Consider the following 20,347-nt stretch of genomic DNA (forward strand, 5'->3'; position numbering starts at 1 on the left):
CTTTAGTAAAAGCGCATTTCCCTTATTTAGTTTGTATTTATCGTCTCTGATCTGTTGTGTTCCACTGAAATTTTCCTCAGATAATTCAAATTTCACAATCTAGAAAAAAGGAGACAGGCAAGAAGTCATGGGAGTCTCGCTTCAGGGTGCAAAAACATGCCTTTTCCACCAGAGGGAGACCAAACTCTGTTTGTAAAACTCGTTCAGTTTTAATGTGTCTCACTGGACTCATCTGATTTTATTCTCGGCTCATTAAACACGACAAACGACTGTTTTAATAGGCCCTTTACATCTAAACTCCTGCAGTCCCTCATTTGGTTTGGAGCATAAGAGGAAGGAGACTGTTTGTAGCTTTGGGCAAGGCATGGTTAAGTTTTCAGTGGGAGGCAGTCAGCTGATTGGCTCTGGCTGTTCATGTGTTGTGATGACAAATCCTCCAGTTGAACAGATAAAACAGATTTTTTATTTTTTTTATTTTTTTTTATTTTACACAAGTGGACGTCATCTGATGAGAAAAAAACATATAATTTATAATAAGTTCAATACCTTTGCTGTCATAGGCAGCAGAGGCAGCATCATTTAGTTTAGTTGAGCTTTAAAGCACAGACCCAGAGTATCCCAAACACAAAGAAGTCTCGCTTTTTCATTCATGAAGTCTTAACTGTTTATTGTTATACCAAAAATATGAAAGGAAACGAAACTAAATACTAAATAGTGAGGTCCAGTGACAGCACAATGAAAAGATATAAGAATATACTATAAGAAATCTAACAAAACAAAGCAAAACAAAAAAACATGAATACTAAAAAACAATAAATAAAATAACAGTGCACTTTGAAATAAATAAAACGAATTAATAAATACGTCTATACATATTAAGCAGGGTATTATCTTTAAAAAACAGTTTCCAAAAAAACAACAACAACAAACAAACAAACAAACAAAATGACCTCGCGAGGCTAATTGTTTCCAGCGAGTAAAAATACTTATTTCTGTTGTTTTACTTTCTCCGAAAATGAACTCGCAGTCTCAGACATAACCTCCCGTTAAAAATATAAAGCCGGTTTTGTCTGAAAAGCCTGCTGCCCCCCTCTCCCAGCAGAGATGTCCGCCGTGAGAAAGAAGAAACCCCCACCCGTCCTGTCGGGGATCACTGCCGCTGTGTTTGCCATTACCCGGAGGAGCTGTTTGAACAGTGGGACGGAGAGGGAGCTAGAGACTCTTCTCCGGCTCCAGCTGCCATCCTACTCCTGCTCCTCCCCCTCCTCCTCCTCCTCCTCTTCCACCAGAACCACTTCTCTTTCTCATCACATCCAGAGGTAAATAAGCTAGATTCAACAGCAACAGCCTCCTTTCGGGCAGACTGTTTCCCTTCCTGCGTGTTTCCGCTTGGACAGCTAGTACGCCGAGGCAGACGTTGGGAGCCGTTAATGAAACCAGCCAAGGGGGTAATTCTGATTTGTGATGGGGTCTTTGCTTTGTACCCCTGCCTCCTTAGCGTCGGGTCGGGGTTACGCTTCCTGAGGCAAGTCCGAGGTCCACTTTGTGAGCTGGAGATGCGTCGACGGAGGCCATAGCAAGTGTGGGGTTGATATTTAAAACAATACGCGACCTGTGTGGTGGAAAAAGACCGATACGGAACGAGCAACCCGCGGCTAACTGGCTTTGATGCACTCCTGGTGATGCTAGCTAAGGCAACTTACAGATAAGGCTACACCTAGCCAGCTAGCATACATTAGCTACATCTCCAGTTGTTGCTAGCCGGCTAACCGCGAGTAGATTTTAGTCACTTTCACAGTCGTCGTTTCGCCGCTCGTCCTTTCAGCAAGAGTCTAAAACACGACAATAGTAACAACATAGTAGTAATACAGTCGCAACTGTTGTCAAGATAAGCTAATGTCGCTGTTATGGGTTCGGACTGTCCCGGGAATCTTAACTGACACTGTAACAAAAGGAAGAATTTGGCATAGCTAACTGTTGTGTAAACCGTGTTTTGGTTTTTGTTTTGTGCGTTTTCAGCAGCGAAACTGCGTGCGAAAGAGAGGGTAGCGATGCAAACACACACCTAAGACAGAATCATTTCAACTTTATATAATTAATTGAATCGTTTTTTGTTTTTTTTTTGTTTTTTTTGTGTGTGTGTGTCAGTGTTGTCTAATTGCAGTGCGGATCATTGTTGACTGCCTGTTATGTTTTCGCAGCCGTGGCATATCCCACTGTAGCGGGTTGAAATTTCACAAGAACCAAGATGGGTTTCTCTCACCAGAACCTTAAATCAATAACTGATGAAGACATGCCCCGGCTTGCTCTAGGGCTTGTATAGACTGTACACATCAGAGGTGCAGTTATGCTGGCACACAGTGATAATGCCCAATCATTCCTAATCCTGATATGAACAGTGCTGCATATTAATGGTGTCCATCCTTGTCCAGAGAGACTGTTGACACTTCTTTTTATTTTTATTTTTTGCAGGACTTTGGAGATGTGACGAATAGGAAGAGATTGGTGATATTGAGCAGCCTGTGCATTGACACGACCTCTTGACCTCATCTTCAGCATGAATGGTGACATGCCTCATGTTCCCATCACTACTCTTGCTGGAATTGCTAGCCTAACAGACTGTAAGTGCAACATCGTCTCTCTGAAGCCTGAACACTGACATTCAAACGTAGATGGGGCCAAATTTAAGGATTACCTGCCTGCCAAGCGGCCTGAACTGGACTGGGCAGGAGCTAAGTACTAGTAACTGTAATGCTTATCGCTAGTGGTGATTTCAGGGCAGACAGATAGGAAGTGGCTTATGTTTGTGAAGATGGCAGGTTGTCTGCATAAGGGCTCAAAACCAGTTTTACTGTAAGAAAACAGAAAAAAAAAATGAAAATACCAGAACATCGTACATTTCACAAACATATGATTCATAGCAAAATTTGTGGATTGGTTTACATTAGACTATAGAATGGTATGAATGTAGAGATTGCTGGACTTTTCTTTACTCTGACATTACCATATACATACATTAAAGCATGTTTATTACATGGTTACAGAATTCTTTGGATCATATTTGGCATATTGAGGCCTTGAATTGTTCATTCAGATTAGAAATGGTGTAAATATTAAAAAGGGAATAATATAAATTCATCATAGCTATCTATCTACATTTATAGTTAAATAAATTAAGCATCAGTTAACACAGACGGTCAACAAGCTATAGTCTCATTTATATACATTTTAAGTCCTTACATACAGAAACACTTTCTCACCAACAATCTTATTTTATAATTTCTTCCTGCTTTCTGTTTTTTTCCCCCTCTCTTAATCCAACTCCTCTCACAATCATCCTTTCAGTGTTGAACCAGCTGCCTTTGCCTTCTCCTCTCCCTGCCACCACTGCTAAGAGTCTGCTGTACAATGGAAGGATCTCCGAAGAGGTCAGCAGCCTCCTGGTGTGTCGCGATGAGAATTTGGTGACTCAGCTGGTTCATAGCCTTAACCAGGTCTCCACCGAACACATGTAAGTACCGCTCGCGCACTTCGCCGCAGTATGAGCGAGGACAGCACTCAAGCAGTTAGTGTGAAATGTTTGCGACTTGTTTTCTAACGTATATTTATGAATTGGAAGGAAATTGTTACGAGACTGTGATTGGCAGGAGTGGTGGTTGAAAGGCTTCACCAAGTGTCCTTTTACTATAAAAGCACTTTTTACCCAATGAATTTGAGTGTGGGTGTTTCATTTGATCGTATCACAGTTTTGCTTTTCGATATGGGCCAGCTCATGGTCTGGTTTATCAGAACTGGTTAGCACTAGCCATATAAGGACAGAACACATTACGCGGAGAGTAACAAAACTATTCTTTATTTTTGTTTGTTTTCCAGAGAGTTGAAGGACAACTTGGGGAACGATGAACCTGAGGGTGACATGCCAATGCTTTTACAAACATTGCTGTCCAGGGACCCCAAAATCTTCAGGGACAAAAGTATGCTAACTCTGTACAAGGTTTGGGGTGGGAGCTTAGTGCATGCTCTGTCCTTTGTTGCACCCTTTGTATGTGCTCTAACTGCTTATTGGCTTGAGCATTTTCTGGATCAGATCCACTACTTGCTTAATCACCGCACTAATGTAATTCAAGTTTCTGGCATTAATAACATAGCACCTGTGACCCCATATGTATCCACAGAGGGATGCATAAACAGGAAACCAAGACTTTGCTGCGTTTGTTTTGTCATCAGCAATGATATCAGTAATTGCCTTAAACATATTTGTCTTTTAACCTTTGTTCAGAAATTACACATAATTATGGTAGTAATTGTATATAGTGTGCGTACAAACTAACCAGCCACAGAAGAAAAAAGCATTTAAGGCGTTGCATGCAGTGTGTGCACTGCAGTGCTCGGGGTGTTTTCAACTGTAAGATGGACAGTAGTCAGAAAAACTAAACCACAAGCGTTTGTGGTAGTGACCACACTCTCTTATAGTGACATTTTATTAATACTGATGCACAAGCCTGACAAACCAACAAGCAAAATATGTCAGTGTAGCATTATTTGTGCCAGTAGTAGGACCTTGTCTTACAATGAAATGCTATTTCAAAGAGGGTACTTGTCATTAGACAGAACGTACATCGTTATGTAAACCCTCGCCATTTTCCTGCAAGTATAACCTCCGTCTTCATCACTTTGAACTCCAAATACTTAGTAGTGATTGAAGATTGAACTTGCGATGCTGTAAAAACTGTTTCTGCATCGTGAACAACCTCATAATAGTATCTAATTATGCTAGTATTGTGAAACCATGCTCTGCCTAATGCAACCACCCTCGCAAACAATGGCCTCAAAAATGACCATACATGACCAAACATTCAAATTACTGTATTATGCATAGATTTACCTGGGGAATTGCATATGTTGAACGCCTATGTATCCCTATCTCTTAGGTGTAATGCAGCAGCCAATGATGCAACAGTATAAGATATCTCAGAATCAGGTCCATGGGAGTCCAGCATCAAATTATCAGCAAACCTCTGTCCCTCAAAGCCCCTCTGGGTAAGGCAATTTTCTGTTGTTTTCGGTCACAATGCTGAGGGAGGAAAGGCATCTATACCTCTATTAACATTCATTTTACCTCTTTCACAGATGCTTTACATCCCCGCAGTCTGCGTCAGGTACTCGGTTTGTACCCCAGCAGAACAGCCCAATACCTAGTCCCTATACCCCTCAGAGTCCTGCAGACTACATGCAGTACAATCCACCCAGTTATTCTCAGCACCAACAGCAAGGTGAGTGCAAAGTCTGGTCAGGATTGTCGTTACCTTTGTGTCGCGCCTCCGTAATGAATGACAACAAATACCCAGCTAGAAAAGCAATCTTTTAAATCTTCAGTTTGTGTGCAGATGACTTGTATATTTAATTTATCTTATTTTTTTTGTTTCAGTTGGTAGTGGTGTGAGGAATATCCATGACAACAAAGTCTCTGGACAGCTATCGAGTAATTCATCTAATCATAACGCGAGGCTAGGCTCAGATGAACACTACATGAACGTGGCTCACAGACTGGGAAATGAGGTAATGGAGAGAATCAGCTTATCCTGAACCGGCTCTCAGCAGACACCGCTGCTTTAAAGTAATGATGAATGTCTTGTGCTCCAACAGGAGAATGACTCCTCGATGAAGGCAGCTGCATATTCAGTTAAATCGCCACATTCCGAGTGTTCCCCTCCTGGGGGCGAAGAGACTGCGAGAGGTATCCTGCCTTAGCGACGAGTTCATTTTTATTCATTTCTGCAATTCCTTTTATGCCGAGGTGTATTCTCTGGTGCTCACTTGTCCTTCTGCTTATTTGTGTTTCAGCAGGGTCTAGACCTCCTCTCATCATGCAGTCACCTCCACCCGATGTGCCACGAAGTGCGGCACTACTCCTTAACTCAGCTGACCGAAAAAAGAAACATAAGGATAGGAGTAAAGAAGAAAGCGAACAGATAGACCAGCATGCCTTGTATGACATAGTTAGTTCTCCATCAAAAGACTCTGCCAAGCTGACATTGAAACTCTCCCGAGTGAAGATGGATCAGTCACAAGAATTGCCCCCCGGTGCACATATGGACTCAGACCATGAAGTCATGATGAATAATAATGATAATCAGTTGTCGAGGACTGCTCAGGACTTTTCTCACAAGTTAGGGGCTGAGGAGCAGAACTGTCAGCAGGTTGCTGTTCAGCCAAATAGTGGGGTTGTGTTTGACGACGCTGAGATAGACGCAATTGCGGAGATTGAGAGAATAGAACGCGAGTCAGCCAGTGAGAGAGAACGATGGTCTAAAGAAGTCCAGGATAAAGGTGAATATCTTTATGTCGGCATTTGCTATAGCCCTTTTTGCATTTCTTCATGCTCCAAGGTTGTTTGTGTTTTTAGAGTGGCTCAGCTACAGTGTTTTTTTATTGCAGACAAGCCACTGAAGAAACGGAAGCAAGACTCGTATCCCCAGGAACCCGGAGCCGAGGTAAATGAGGGACCTGCTGTACACAGTGTCAGCAAGCTGACACCCAAGAAGACGAATGCTTCAAGTAACGGTGCCAGTCGGCCTGCTTTGATGGTCAGTATTGATCTACAGCAAGCTGGCAGAATAATACGACAGCCTGTAGTGGTCCTGGATGCACAGCCGTTGTGCGAGGATCAGCTACATTGCCCAAAGCCAAACACTGATGGAAAGGTAAATAAAGTTGTTGAAAACAGGCCTGGGATCATCAAGCAGCATGGTGACACCACAGAGAAGTCTGGCTCAGACGGCCAACCGGAAGAAACCAAACAGAAGCAGGAAAGCCGGCGCGAATCAAAACACAAACATGACAACAAAAACGACAGCGTCAAGGGACACTCGGACGACAAACAGCCAGAAACCCCACGGAAACATGACAAGCATTCAGACTCGCGCCACAGAGAGGAAAAGAACCACAACAACAGTGTCAGCGGACTCGAGACCCCAAAAACCAAGAGCAAGGGTGAGCGTAACTCCGGACATGGAGAAGACAAAGGCAGGGATAGAGAAAGGGATAAGAACACGGACAGACAGAGAGACAGAGACAAACACAGAGACAAAGACAGAAACAAAGACAGAGACAAAGATAGAGAGAGAAATAAAGAAAGGGATAAAGATAGAGAAAAGGATAAAGACAGAGAAAAAGTTAGAGAAAAAGATAACGATAGAGACAGAGAAAAAGTTAGAGAAAAAGATAACGATAAAGATAGAGATAGAGAAAAAGATAGAGACAAAGTTAGAGACAGAGACAGGGAGAAAGGCAAAGATAGAGATAAAGACAGAGAGAGGAAACACAAATTGTCAAGAGAAAACTGCAACAGAACCTCGCCTGACCGAGATGCTAAACATGACAGCCCCAGAATGAAGCAAGATGGAAGCAGAAAGTCAGCTGACCTCAATGGTCGACAAAGGACAGGCAGTTCCAGCCTCCAAACTCCCCAAAATAAGGAACAGAGGACGAGTGGGGGTGGCAACGCGAGCTGCCCAGCTGGAAACAAACGGCAGTCTGCTGAGACAAAACCGTGTGAATTCCCTTCATACCTGCTGGGTGGCAAGTCAGGAAGTCTCAAGAACTTTGTGATTCCTAAATTGAAACGAGACGGAAAAGAGAAAGAACCCCAACCAAGCAAATTGGTAGATGCTTGGAGCGAACCGCTAGTACGGCTGGAGAGAGTGTCCCTGGTAGAGAACCTAAACAAAGGAGCCAAGCCTGTTGTTGTGCTTCAGAAACTCAGCATTGATGAGGTGAAAAAGATGATGAAGGAAAGCAAGAACGAACACGGCTCCAAATCCAAGAACTGGAGCTCCTGTGACAAATCAGCGAGAGGTATGATGTGCTTTCTTTTGGTCAAGGTTTGTGGAAACTGACCTCAACATTTTACTGGATGTGCACTTGCTATCTATTTTGCATTTATTACAAATGTACACAAAACTCTAGGGGATGGATATGTGCAACTGTAATCTAACTTTAACTACTGGGAATCATTGTTATCAAAGCCACAAATTCCTTGATTTATGAACTGTATGCTGACTCTGCTGAAAGCTCACTCACCTCTTGTGCTTACAGAGATGTCAAACAAGCGAAGGCACAGTATGATTAGCAAGAAATCCAAATATGCGGAGGTGGCCTCAGATGATGACGATGACTCTGACAATGAGTGTGAGTATTAAGCCATTAAACCCTAAAAGCTACAGTGTTTGTACCTAAGCTGTCTCCAGTTAACCTTTTCCAATTTAATATGTGCTTCCAAATGTATCGCCACTATTGCGTTTTATATATTGTATGTATTACATATATGTATAATTCTCTGTAATTGTTACAGCTGCACGGAAAAAGCACAAGAAAGGCCACGACAAGACATGGAAGTTGGAGGAGAAGAAAGGTTCTGGAGGTCCTCATAATGCTCGCCGGGGTTCTGGTAGCCGCCATCGTGAACTGAGAGAAGATTCTGATGAGGAAGCTCCGCCACCAATCCTGAGTGACGGTGAGACTTTTTGGTTTGGGGTCAGTGTGGACTGTGTTTTCAGACCTCTGCTCTGGCATCATCCAACGTCAGAGCCATTATGTTTGTGGCCGGTCAGCTCATTTGTTTGTCCAACCAAAAAAACCAGGAGATTTTTTCAAATTTCCAAGAGGAACCAACTGAATTTGGTGGTCTCGGTCACTGTGGTCGCACAAAATGTGTTTTTGACCATAATTCAGCTAATGAGCGTGAAGCTATCTCAGGAAGACTATTGGGGGAATTTCTTCAAACTTAGCTCCAACAGCCACTTGGACTTAAAGATGAACTCTTTAAAATTGGGTTGGTTGTCACATTGGGACAAATGTGGTGATTGCAATTATTGTTTCTGAAGGCTTTCATTAAGATTATTGTCCATTATGGTAGTTTGATCACATCATCTTAGCCTTTCTCTATTAAATAACGACTGCTTGAGAGTTGGTTGCTGTTGTCAAGCTTTTGGCTAATGTTTTTGCGGTGTTCTTTTTGTTCAGCTGCCAGAAAACTGAAGAAAAAGGAGAAACAGAAAAACAGGAAGCTGTATGATTCCAAACTGACAACAGATGGTATTTATTTGACACATTAGACTCTAGTATAAGACTAATGGATTTAATTGCAATTAAAAAAAAAACTGGCAAATTTGTTCTAATAATTTTGTTTACTTTTAATTTAACAGAAAAGATGGACTCTTCCACATTTAAAAGATTTGCAGCAAGTGTGGATAACATACTTGAGAACCTTGAGGACGTAGACCTCACAGCCACAGGTGAGCATAAAATGCTCCACACTCTCCAAACTTACAGATATTTTTTTTAAGATGAGAAATTTCCAATTTACGAATTTGTTCACGCAAACAGATGATGATGAGATACCTGAGGAGCTGTTACTTGGAAAGCAGCAGTTGAGTGAGCTGGGCAGTGATTCTGCCAAGGTTAAAGCTATGGGCATCTTTAAAAAGGTAAATGTTCTTTAATGTGACGTGTTTACTCTCAGGTTCACAACAGATTTTTCAGCTGTTGTAAAGCTGTTACTAAAGTGACCATCCGTCTTGCTGCTCCACAGTTTTCGTCTGATAAACTGGTGAAAATTTTGAATATCCTGGAGAAGAACATTCAGGACAGCGTCACTCTTTCCACATTAATTAACCATGTAAGTTGTCAGCCTGATATTTTGGATTCTGTAGGTATTCAAAAGTCAAAAGGCTGTTTTAATTTCTTTTAAAACTCATTTGAAGGATAATGATTCCATGGATGAGGAGCGACTGTGGCGTGACCTTATCATGGAGCGGGTGACCAAATCTGCTGATGCCTGTTTGACTGCTCTCAACATAATGACATCGCCACACATGCCCAAAGCAGTCTACATAGAGGATGTGATTGAGAGGGTGTTGCAGTACGCCAAGTTCCACCTTCAAAACTCTGTGTACCCTCAATATGACCCGGTTTACAGAGTGGATCCCCATGGAGGTTAGCCACATTTTTATCCTGTTCTTCTAAGCTGTTCCCAAGATAAGAGATTTATTGATCCCTGGGCAGATAAAGCCACTCGATAGTAGTAATAATAGCAGAAGAAACTAAGACGAAACAAAAATATAGAATGTATTTGCAATAATCTTGATTTCCATGAGTTATTTTTGTGTGTGCAAAGTTTACATTTTAACAAGCTAGTGTGGGAACTCATTTCATAAAAATCTAGTGATGAGTCAGGAAGCAGCTTCAGTACCTTCAGGTCTTCATTCCTTATTTTAATGCTCTTCTGCTGAAGTTGATGGCTATTTGGCTCTTTTTAAATCTATAAATTTCTTTCGCATTTGAACACATTGCTTAAGCAGTTCAAAATGGGGTTTGTATCCACTCTAATTTTCTGTCTTTTCTTCCTCATCCAGGTGGCATCCACTCTTCAAAGTCTAAGCGGGCCAAGAGCTCCACCCACAAACAGAAGGTGGTAGTCACGCTCTACAACAAAGTGTGCGATATTATCAGCAACATCTCGGAGCTCCTTGAGATCCAGCTGCTCACTGACACCACAATTCTCCAGGTGCGATTCTGAATGTGGCCATGCGCCACTCACGTTCGTGGCCTCACATCACCTTTGACTGTTGAACCCTGTTGTACCTGACTGCTTTTGTTCCCGCCTTTTAGGTGTCCACGCTTGGTATCACACCGTTTTTTGTGGAGAACGTCAGTGAGCTGCAGTTATGTGCCATCACGCTAGTGACAGCAGTAAGCTAGCGTTGCTTTATTTTTTAACTTAATCCAGATGCGTTTCTACTTGTGTATTTCAATTTAGAGCCTTGCATTTTACTCTCCGCTAGGTGTTTACTCGCTACGAAAAGCACAGGCAGCTCATTCTTGAAGAGATTTTTACCTCCTTGGCTAGACTGCCTACTAGTAAACGCAGCCTCAGGAACTTTAGGTAAGTACGACAAGAATAAACTAAAACAACATAAAAGATAACACTTGATTATTGAAGTCTCCTGCGCTGCTCAGTCAACCTAAGGAAACTAATGCTTCATTCTCCACAACAGGCTAAACAGCAGTGATTCAGATGGAGAACCCGTGCACATCCAGATGGTTACAGCCCTCGTTCTTCAGCTCATCCAGTGTGTGGTTCACCTTCCCTCTGAGAGAGACACAGATGAGGAGCACAATAAGAAGGTAACCACTAAGGATTTAACAAATTTCTAAACCACATTCACCTGAAAAAATGGTTAGTGAGTGTTAATTTTACACGTTTGTTTCACATGTTTTCTTTTCAGGTGGATAAAGATGTCTTTATCACAAACTCTTATGAAACAGCCATGAGAACTGCTCAGAACTTCCTGTCAGTGTTTCTCAAGAAGTAAGTCATTATTCCTGCTTTCACATGACGCATACACCTGATCTTCATTGTTTAAACCATAACCTGTATCTTAAAAAAATATTGTCTTCCCTGTTTTTCAGGTGTGGCAGTAAACAGGGAGAGGAGGATTACAGGCCTCTGTTTGAGAACTTTGTTCATGATCTGCTATCTACAGTCAACAGACCGGAGTGGCCTGCAGCTGAACTGCTGCTCAGTTTACTGGGCCGGCTCTTGGTAAGTAGTCTCATTAGCTTCAAAGCTGTGCCATCACTAACTGTGTCTCCAGTCAGAAAAGCTGCTGATGTTTGTTTCTCCTCCGTATCTTGTGCCCCAGGTGCATCAGTTCAGTAACAAGCAGACAGAAATGGCACTCAGGGTGGCGTCTCTGGACTACCTTGGCACTGTTGCCTCTCGTCTGCGTAAAGATGCTGTCACCAGCAAGATGGACCAAAGGGCTATCGACCGCATTCTCAAAGAGGTAGATTATCTAATCTAATCTTCAGTTAAATGCATGTAAACCAAGTGACTGAACTTCTTTTGAGACACTCCACGTATATTTGTCTCCTTACAGACTTCAGATTCTGATGCTGATGAGGTACAGAAACTCCAGAAGGCTTTGCTAGACTTCCTAGATGAGAACATTGAGACAGATCCGTCTTTAGTGGTAAGTGAAGCTCAAATAGTTGAGAGTGACATGAGGATATTGTGGATAGTTGTCGGCTTAAAATGCTTTAGTGCTTTGGATATTGAACTATTGGTTCAGAATATTTCATCACATATGTTTTGGTTTCATCCAGTTTGCCAGGAAGTTCTACATTGCCCAGTGGTTCAGGGACACTACAAGTGAGGTAGACAAGGCGATGAAGTCTCAAACGGATTATGACGAGGACTCAAGAGATCTGCATCATTCCAAGGATATTGATTCGACTGGGGAGATTATGCAGAAGGCTGAGGCACGGAAGAAGTTCCTCCGCAAGGTCATCAAGACCTCGCCATCACATTTCAGTTCTCTGAGGTAAATACTGCTTAACTCTGGATCACTGCACTAATTTGCTGTTTGACTTCTCCTCCTTCATTCTGGTCCTCTTGATATTTCTTTCAGGATGAACTCTGACACAGTAGACTATGAGGACTCCTGTCTGATTGTCAGATATCTGGCCTCTATGAGGCCATTTGCACAGAGCTTTGATATTTATTTATCACAGGTAAGATGATTAATTCAACGTAAACATGATAGTATATTCTGTCAGCTGGGCTTAATTTTCAATCTTAATATAGATTCTGAGAGTGTTGGGTGAGAGCGCCATCGCAGTCAGAACTAAAGCCATGAAGTGTCTGTCTGAGGTAGTGGCTGTGGATCCAAGCATTCTGGCACGGGTAAGTCGTCAGTCTTCAGCCTCAACAAAGCACCAGAATACGTAATGCTGATCAATCTCCACCTAGACTTTAGGCTTCTAGATTGATAGGTTTTTACAGACAGTTTTTACTGCAGCCATTATGTAATTTTCATCTGTGCCTCTTTAATCTCCCATATTTGTTTCACAGTTGGATATGCAGCGTGGGGTTCATTGTCGCCTCATGGACAACTCCACCAGTGTGCGAGAGGCAGCCGTGGAACTCGTTGGACGCTTTGTGCTAAGTCGACCTGAGCTCATTGAGCAGTACTATGACATGCTCATTGAGAGGATATTGGTAAGTTCTCTATCTTTTCTCGTTCGCTGTTTGGCAACACTTTCCTGTGGTAAAGTCTGAACTGGTTTAGTTGTATCAAAAGCAAAAGTCCAGCTAAGGTTAAATTATGTTTTTGTCCCAGTGCCACCATTTCTATTTGTCCATTATTTATGTGTAGATTTTTAATTTCCATTCAGATGAATCAGTGACAAAGCCCTTCGTTTCAGTTTATACTGAGCTGTCCCTTTGTCTCTGCACAGGACACGGGTATCAGTGTGAGAAAAAGGGTCATTAAGATCCTGAGGGACATTTGCCTGGAGCAGCCAGACTTCCACAAGATCACTGAGATGTGTGTCAGGATGATCCGGAGGGTCAACGATGAAGAAGGGATCAAGGTTTGTGTGTATTTTTGCATGAATGTTTTTTTTACAATGGAACTTGGAGCTTATATACCTAAACATCTTTTTCTATGCAGAAACTGGTGAATGAGACATTCCAGAAACTCTGGTTCTCCCCCACACCTGGTCATGACAAAGATGCCATAACAAGAAAGATCCTGAACATCACAGACGTGGTGTGTAGATTTGAGAAAAATATTTTCTGTGCCGTCGTTTAAATTATTCAGACATTTTGGTTTTTGACATTCTCGTAATCTGATTGATGTTTTGCTTTCATCCCAGGTGTTGGCATGCAAAGATACAGGCTATGACTGGTTTGAACAGCTTCTCCAAAATGTGAGTAGTTTACCTTGTGTGACTCTTAGTTTGATTTGAGCATATAATGTCTAACATTTAACTATTGCATGACTGCGATTGTTTAGCTGCTGAAGTCGGAAGAAAACGCTTCACACAAACCTGCCAGGAAGGCCTGCGTTCAGTTGGTGGACAACCTAGTGGAACATATTATAAAATATGAGGAGTCTCTTGCAAGTAAATATGCTTTGTATATTTCTTCACAAAACTCTTATTGTTACCATGCTAGATATTACTCTGCGTGAAATAACAATGTTTTCTCTGTTTGTGTCTCAGGTTGTGAGGACAAAGGAGTCACTTCAGGTCGTCTGGTATCGTGCATCACCACCCTCTACCTATTCAGTAAAATTAGGGCGCAGTTAATGGTCAAACATGCCATGACTATGCAACCCTATCTGACCACCAAGTGCAATGTAAGTACCATTTCATTTCCTGCCGTGTGAGTTTATTGTTTAAATGGTTTAATGTTTTTTGTGTGGTTTCTTGAGACTGGTACCCACAGGATAGAAATGAACAATGTTAATGTTTATGTTATTTAATAGGGCCACCTAGTGGCAGCCAAAGCACTACTAAAAAACACAATTGATCAACACATTGAAAGTTGTTCCTGTGCAGATGTTAACACACGGTATCTTCTTGCTGTTCCAGACTCAGAACGATTTCATGGTGATATGCAACGTGGCCAAGATCCTGGAGCTGGTCGTTCCTCTGATGGAGCACCCAAGTGAGACTTTCCTCACTACCATAGAAGAAGACCTGATGAAGCTTATCATCAAATATGGCATGACGGTCAGTCTTTAAGTCTCTCAAAGATTGCTCCCAAAACAGCATATCAGCGTGGCCTCAGACCCCGAGACAGTCACTGAATATATAATATTAAATATAATTTGTTGTGTGTGTTCCTCAGGTTGTACAGCACTGTGTGAGCTGTCTTGGTGCTGTTGTGAACAAGGTTACACACAACTACAAGTTTGTTTGGGCTTGTTTTAACCGGTACTATGGTAAGGATCATGTATATTTATAATAATTCACTGCTTTTTTAATAATTTCCATTTTTACATTAATAATTTCTTTCTAATTTTGTGTTTTGGTGGTATTTGTACTGCTATTAGTAACCGAAGGTACATCATATATTTTACAAACTACCTCTGTAATGATATGTTGTTTGATAAGTTCATTTACGCAAGTTTTTACTCTGTACTCAAAGAATAAATTCCGCTGTCGTTGCTCTAGTTTTTACTTGAAGAGTGTATCATTTTACAGGAGCTCTGGCAAAACTCAAGACGCAGCACCAAGAGGACCCCAACAGCTCCACTCTGGCTGCCAACAAACCTACTCTTCTGCGCTCGCTGTTCACCGTGGGGGCTCTTTGTCGACACTTTGATTTTGACCAAGAAGAGTTCAAGGGTGCTAGCAAGGTAAATGCCAGCTGATTGCCCAGACGTTGTGAGTATAACGTAATATTTTGATGTCTGACCCTTCCTATCTGTTCTTTTCTCTCAGATTATCATAAAGGACAAAGTGTTGGAGCTTCTGATGTACTTCACCACTCATGAAGATGAGGAGGTGCAGATCAAGGCCATCATAGGTCTAGGTACATTGCGCCTCAACTCACACTAAGATGCAATAAATTATTTTGCCTGTAACTTTGTCTTTAATGACATCTTTATTCCAAACATTTCCACTTTGTCAAGGGTTCCAGTTCATCATGCACCCAGAGCTTATGTTTGCGCAGGATGTGAAGGTTCTGTATAACAGCATCCTGTCAGATGAGAACAGTTTGGTCAATCTAAAGATCCAGGTGCTCAAAAACATGCAGACATACCTGCAGGAGGAGGACTCTCGGATGCAAGAGGCTGACCGTGAATGTGAGTTTAACAAATCCATCTCTTCCGTGAGTCACGTGCTGTAGAACAACCTCAGGCTGATCAGGCTCATGTTTCTGTCTATGCAGGGAAGAACCAAGCCAAGCAGGAAGATCTAAAAGAAATGGGGGATATCTCGTCAGGCATGAGCAGCTCCATAATGCAGATTTACCTGAAGCAGGTGCTGGAGTCGTTCTTCCACTCACAGTCCACTGTTCGCCACTTTGCCCTGAATGTCATTACGCTGACTCTGAGCCAGGGCCTCGTCCACCCTGTACAGGTGCGTTCACAATCCAGCATACTCCGATCATGATCACCTAAGACTTAAATATAGTTTAAAAACACAGTCTGTGTGAGCTTTCGACATCGTGCATCATAAGCAGGTCACGGATTGCAGATTATTGTGTTTTTAGTGCGTGCCCTACTTGATTGCCATGGGAACAGACCCTGAGCCGTCGATGAAGAACAAGGCCGATCAACAGCTGGTGGAGATTGACAAGAAATATTCAGGCTTCATTCATGTGAGTGGCTGCTGGTTAATAATAATCAGAAAGGGTATTTAAAATGTGTGTCTTAATGATGGGATGTGTTGTTTTAACTTTATTACGGCTGTAAACTGTATTTCTTTACATTGCACAAATGTAATATAATAATATTTATTCCATTAAAATACATGGAATAACATGCACTCTGCACTTCTAATAATGCAATGACTCTGTACGTGTGCTAACAATAAAATACTGGCTTTAAAGATTTGTAATTGATTGGAAGGATTTCAGATTTAATCATTTTATGAGTAATGTATCTCCCACCACAGATGAAGGCCGTTGCAGGGCTGAAGATGTCCTACCAGGTGCAACAGGCCATAAATGGATCTAAAGGTGCGGTGATCCGAGGCTTCCGTCGCGACGACTCGGACGCGGCTCTCTGCGGTCATCTCTACACCCTGGTCCGTGGCAACCGTCAGCACAGACGGGCTTTCCTCATTTCCCTGCTCAACCTGTTTGACGACAGCTCAGTAAGTCTTTAGTTCCCACGACTGATTGGCATTTCTTTTGAGATACGTCAGAAGATATGCAATATCCTTGTTTAATGAAGGCTTCTCGTGTACAGTTCATATAAATTGTTTTTCAATTTGTTCCCTGCAGAAAACAGAGGTGAACATGCTGCTGTTTGTGGCAGACAACATGGCCTGCTTCCCTTACCAGACCCAGGAGGAGCCTCTTTTCATCATGCACCATATAGACATAACTCTGTCCGTCTCTGGTAGCAACCTGCTCCAGTCTTTCAAGGAGGTTAGAAGCTGTGTTTAGTTTAAATATCACTTATGGCTCTTTGTTGTTCTGTTAATGATAAGATGAAAATCTTACTCTGTGTAATCTATGTTTTCTGTGCAGTGTTTACGGAAGGAGCCTGTAAGGCATGAAAAGAAGATGAAGACAAAAAAGAAGAAGAAGAAGAAGAAGAAGAAGAAGCATTCTCGGAGGATGAAAGGCAGCTCGGATGACGACGATGAGGAGGAGGATGAGCAGAGTAGTAGCCAATCCAGCAGCAGTGACGAGGATGAGGATGATGATGAGGTGGTCCACAGGCGAAAGAAATCTGGGGTTTCTGATTCAGACTCTGACATAGAAGATGAGGACGCAGTGATGGACCGTCTACCTGAAAACAGTGCTCCTCTGCTGGACTTTGCCAGCGCTTCCCAGGGAATCCTGATGCTGCTGGTGCTCAAACAACATCTGAAGAATCTGTACGGCTTCTCAGACAGGTAGGCCACATAAAAAATACCACTAGGTAGTCGGCTTTTTATTAATAGCACACCTGTTAGAGCGTCAGAGCGTTTTGTTTGTTTTTCAGCAAAATCCAGAAGTATTCACCGACAGAGTCTGCCAAAGTATACGACAAGGCAGTGAACAGGAAATCTAAGGTGCACTTCAACCCAAGTCAGACACTGAATTACCTGAAGAATGACCTGGCCAACACAGAACTCAGCTACGAGATCAAGAAGAATATTGTGAAACAGTATTTGGATGTAAGCATTCAGTTTATTCATGCGTTATCCCAGTCTCTTGAATATGTAGTAGTCTCCTACCTTTCATTTCTAAAGAAGATAAGGACTTAAGCCTTTGCTCAAAATAATCACACCAAGAAACAATTTTTTTCTTACTTTGTCTGCGGTTGTCTCTTAGTTCAAGGTACTAATGGAGCATCTGGACCGTGATGAAGAGGAAGAGGAGGGCGAAGCAAACGCCAATGCCAGAAACAAAGCTATTAATTCGCTGCTGACGGGGCCGAAATCCCGCAACCACAACCACAGTAATCACGCCGCTCCAGAGGAATCAGATGATGAGGAAAGCGATGATGAAGATCCCCCTGCGGTAAGAATTTTAAAAACTCGTTTTTTTTCCACACACTTTCCACTACTGAGCTTGAAATGACAGTACAGAGCTAATTTGTGAAACCACCTATATGAGACCCAGGTGACGTCTTATCTCTAAAAATGTCAGATTCCATAGAACTTCATGATGAGTCTTTGATCTATGTTCGTACATCCATATTGAAACCGACTGACTGGCTTTCATTTCATCAAACACACATTTATTTCAATGAATGCAAACACATGTAGACAACTGTAGTTTTTATAATCCTGTATCTCAGGTATTTTACTTAATAATATGATGTAATTCCGTGCAATATGTTTTTCTTAAGAGCAATACTCCCATTGGAGTTGGTCCATGGCGTATATTCAACCTCCATCACATTAAAATGTTTAATCCGACGTTAGTAACTTAACGTACAGCGACTGTACATGTCTCTTGTACTTTCCTATTGATTTTCTTACTTTATTTTATTTATTCTAGCTTGTATTTTTGCACTGGGGTATCTTAGCTTATTGCCTGTGTTGCCTCTGCTGACCCAAACAGAAAATAAAAACAATAGCTCCATCTAGTGGACGGAGAGGACAATTGCTCTTATTGTACAAGTACCACAAGTTTATATTTATGTACTTATAAAGGAAATCTATTCTTTGTGTCCGTGCATCAATACACATACAATAAAAATATTGTGATATTATGCTGATTCAATTTCCCATCAGTTATCATAATTGCTGCTACAGCTGATCAACTTTCTCAGTATATTGTTTCTACAACCTTTTCACACATTAACCCAGCGTAGATATTATCTGTAAGACTTCCTGTTTCAAACTGTCTGTGTAAAAAGCAACTAACAATCTGTCGCTTTCATCCCCAGCGAAAACCAAGGAAAGGAGGGGATTCTGCAGAGGATTCAGGTCACTTGAACGAGACAGTGGATGTAAAGGACATCATTGCCATCTGCTGCCCCAAATACAAAGACAGACCACAGATTGCCAGGGTCATCCAGAAGACCAGAAATGGCTACAGTATACACTGGATGACCGGAACTTACTCTGGACCCTGGGTCGTGGCAAAGAAACGGGACGGTCGCAAAAAGGTGCCTTGGGTCGATAACATCAAGGAGTCGGACATTATTTACAAGAAAATCTCCTTGACAAGCGGACAAAAGCTCTCAAACAAAGTGGCACAGACGTTACGGTCGCTATATGCTGCTAAGGAGGGGACAAAGTGTTAATCAACTGAAATTACACCCCTCACAGCCCAAATCTACAGATCAAATATGTTACTTACAGAGACAAAATGAAACTTCTTTAGATTTAAGGCCCTGGTGGAGGAAAAGTATTGTGAACACTGTTTAAGACATGTTTAAGTTAAACACAAGAAAAACACAAGAAGGAAATGTTTGGGAAAACATTGTGTGGGAGATCCTTCGCTGTTGTGCAGCAACTTGGTTGTTTGATTTCTTTTTCCTCCCACTGTATCATAGTTTAACTAAAAACATGTTTATATCTGAACATAATTCTGTAAAAAAAAAAAAAAAAAAATACAGTGAATGTTGGAAATTAGTGTATTGATGATGTTCTTAATAAAGTGTTTTTGGAATTTAAACTAGCACCAGATGGATTTATTCACTTGACCTGAGCTCCGACGACTTTTAACGTTTTTTTTTTTTTCTTTCTTTTCTTGTTTTAAACATTTTGTTGTTTACCCTCACTGTGTAATGGACGATCTTTGATATAATTTATTTATGTTCAAAGCAGTGCAGTATCTGTGCCTACATTGTTTTTAATATAGATTTTGATGTTATAGAGCACAGAGCAACAAAAAAAGTGACCCCTCGATCTTCTTGTAGAACAAATACTGCAATAAATTTTTCTTACGTCTTTGTTACTTGTTTGCTCCGTTTTTTCCCCCCCTCACATCGGTGTGTGTATAGTGTAATTTTTTCTTTTTTTAGAGTCAGTGGATTCAGTTTTTTGTCTGTGCTCTGGCTTTCTCAGAGATCAAGGGCAGATACTAATTTATTAATTTTCAACGTGCACATTGAGAGTAATGATAAATGGGTTTGTCCGTGCCTCTGAAATAATACCAGCTATTATCTTATTGCTGCAGTCTACTCACACCGCAAAGTTTGTCATTACTGAAAAGAAAATCTTAATTATCTACTAGGAATTAGCAATAGTTGATCAATTCTAAGCTATAATTCATATATTATATTTCATAATACAAGTGAAAGGTATAGTACTAATTCAATTGACGTTTATTGGCTGTTTTATTTATTGAAATTGTGTTTAATTTGAATATACTTGG

The 20,347-nt window shown here is 41.5% G+C and overlaps 1 protein-coding gene across 3 annotated transcripts; it reads left to right on the top strand.

Moving 5' to 3' along the window:
- Window positions 1-1,201: 1,201 nt before the first annotated feature.
- Window positions 1,202-20,216, top strand: LOC311507342 (nipped-B-like protein B). 3 transcript variants are annotated; one of them, XM_084571650.1, is made up of 47 exons: window positions 1,202-1,319; window positions 2,473-2,621; window positions 3,346-3,511; window positions 3,874-3,974; window positions 4,932-5,040; window positions 5,131-5,273; window positions 5,429-5,559; window positions 5,647-5,737; window positions 5,845-6,330; window positions 6,439-7,857; window positions 8,098-8,190; window positions 8,354-8,515; window positions 9,025-9,096; window positions 9,207-9,296; window positions 9,388-9,488; window positions 9,593-9,679; window positions 9,765-9,996; window positions 10,416-10,567; window positions 10,672-10,752; window positions 10,845-10,945; window positions 11,058-11,187; window positions 11,289-11,371; window positions 11,473-11,605; window positions 11,706-11,849; window positions 11,943-12,035; window positions 12,169-12,386; window positions 12,474-12,576; window positions 12,650-12,748; window positions 12,917-13,063; window positions 13,303-13,437; window positions 13,518-13,616; window positions 13,723-13,776; window positions 13,863-13,971; window positions 14,071-14,207; window positions 14,443-14,583; window positions 14,702-14,795; window positions 15,058-15,212; window positions 15,298-15,388; window positions 15,489-15,662; window positions 15,749-15,939; window positions 16,073-16,180; window positions 16,477-16,677; window positions 16,808-16,954; window positions 17,057-17,427; window positions 17,517-17,691; window positions 17,849-18,037; window positions 18,912-20,216. In XM_084571650.1, the coding sequence occupies exons 2-47, from the start codon at window positions 2,558-2,560 to the stop codon at window positions 19,269-19,271; spliced, it is 7,962 nt and encodes a 2,653-aa protein (XP_084427776.1). In that variant the 5' UTR covers window positions 1,202-1,319; window positions 2,473-2,557; the 3' UTR covers window positions 19,272-20,216. The 3 variants fall into 3 exon arrangements, with proteins under 3 accessions (XP_084427776.1, XP_084427775.1, XP_084427777.1); XM_084571649.1 differs by having other exon boundaries at window positions 1,319-1,448; XM_084571651.1 differs by having other exon boundaries at window positions 1,319-1,448; window positions 5,848-6,330.
- The last annotated feature ends 131 nt before the right edge of the window (window positions 20,217-20,347 follow it).

This window comes from Chelon labrosus, assembly GCF_963514085.1.
Source record: "Chelon labrosus genome assembly, chromosome: 22".
Lineage (NCBI taxonomy): Eukaryota > Metazoa > Chordata > Actinopteri > Mugiliformes > Mugilidae > Chelon > Chelon labrosus.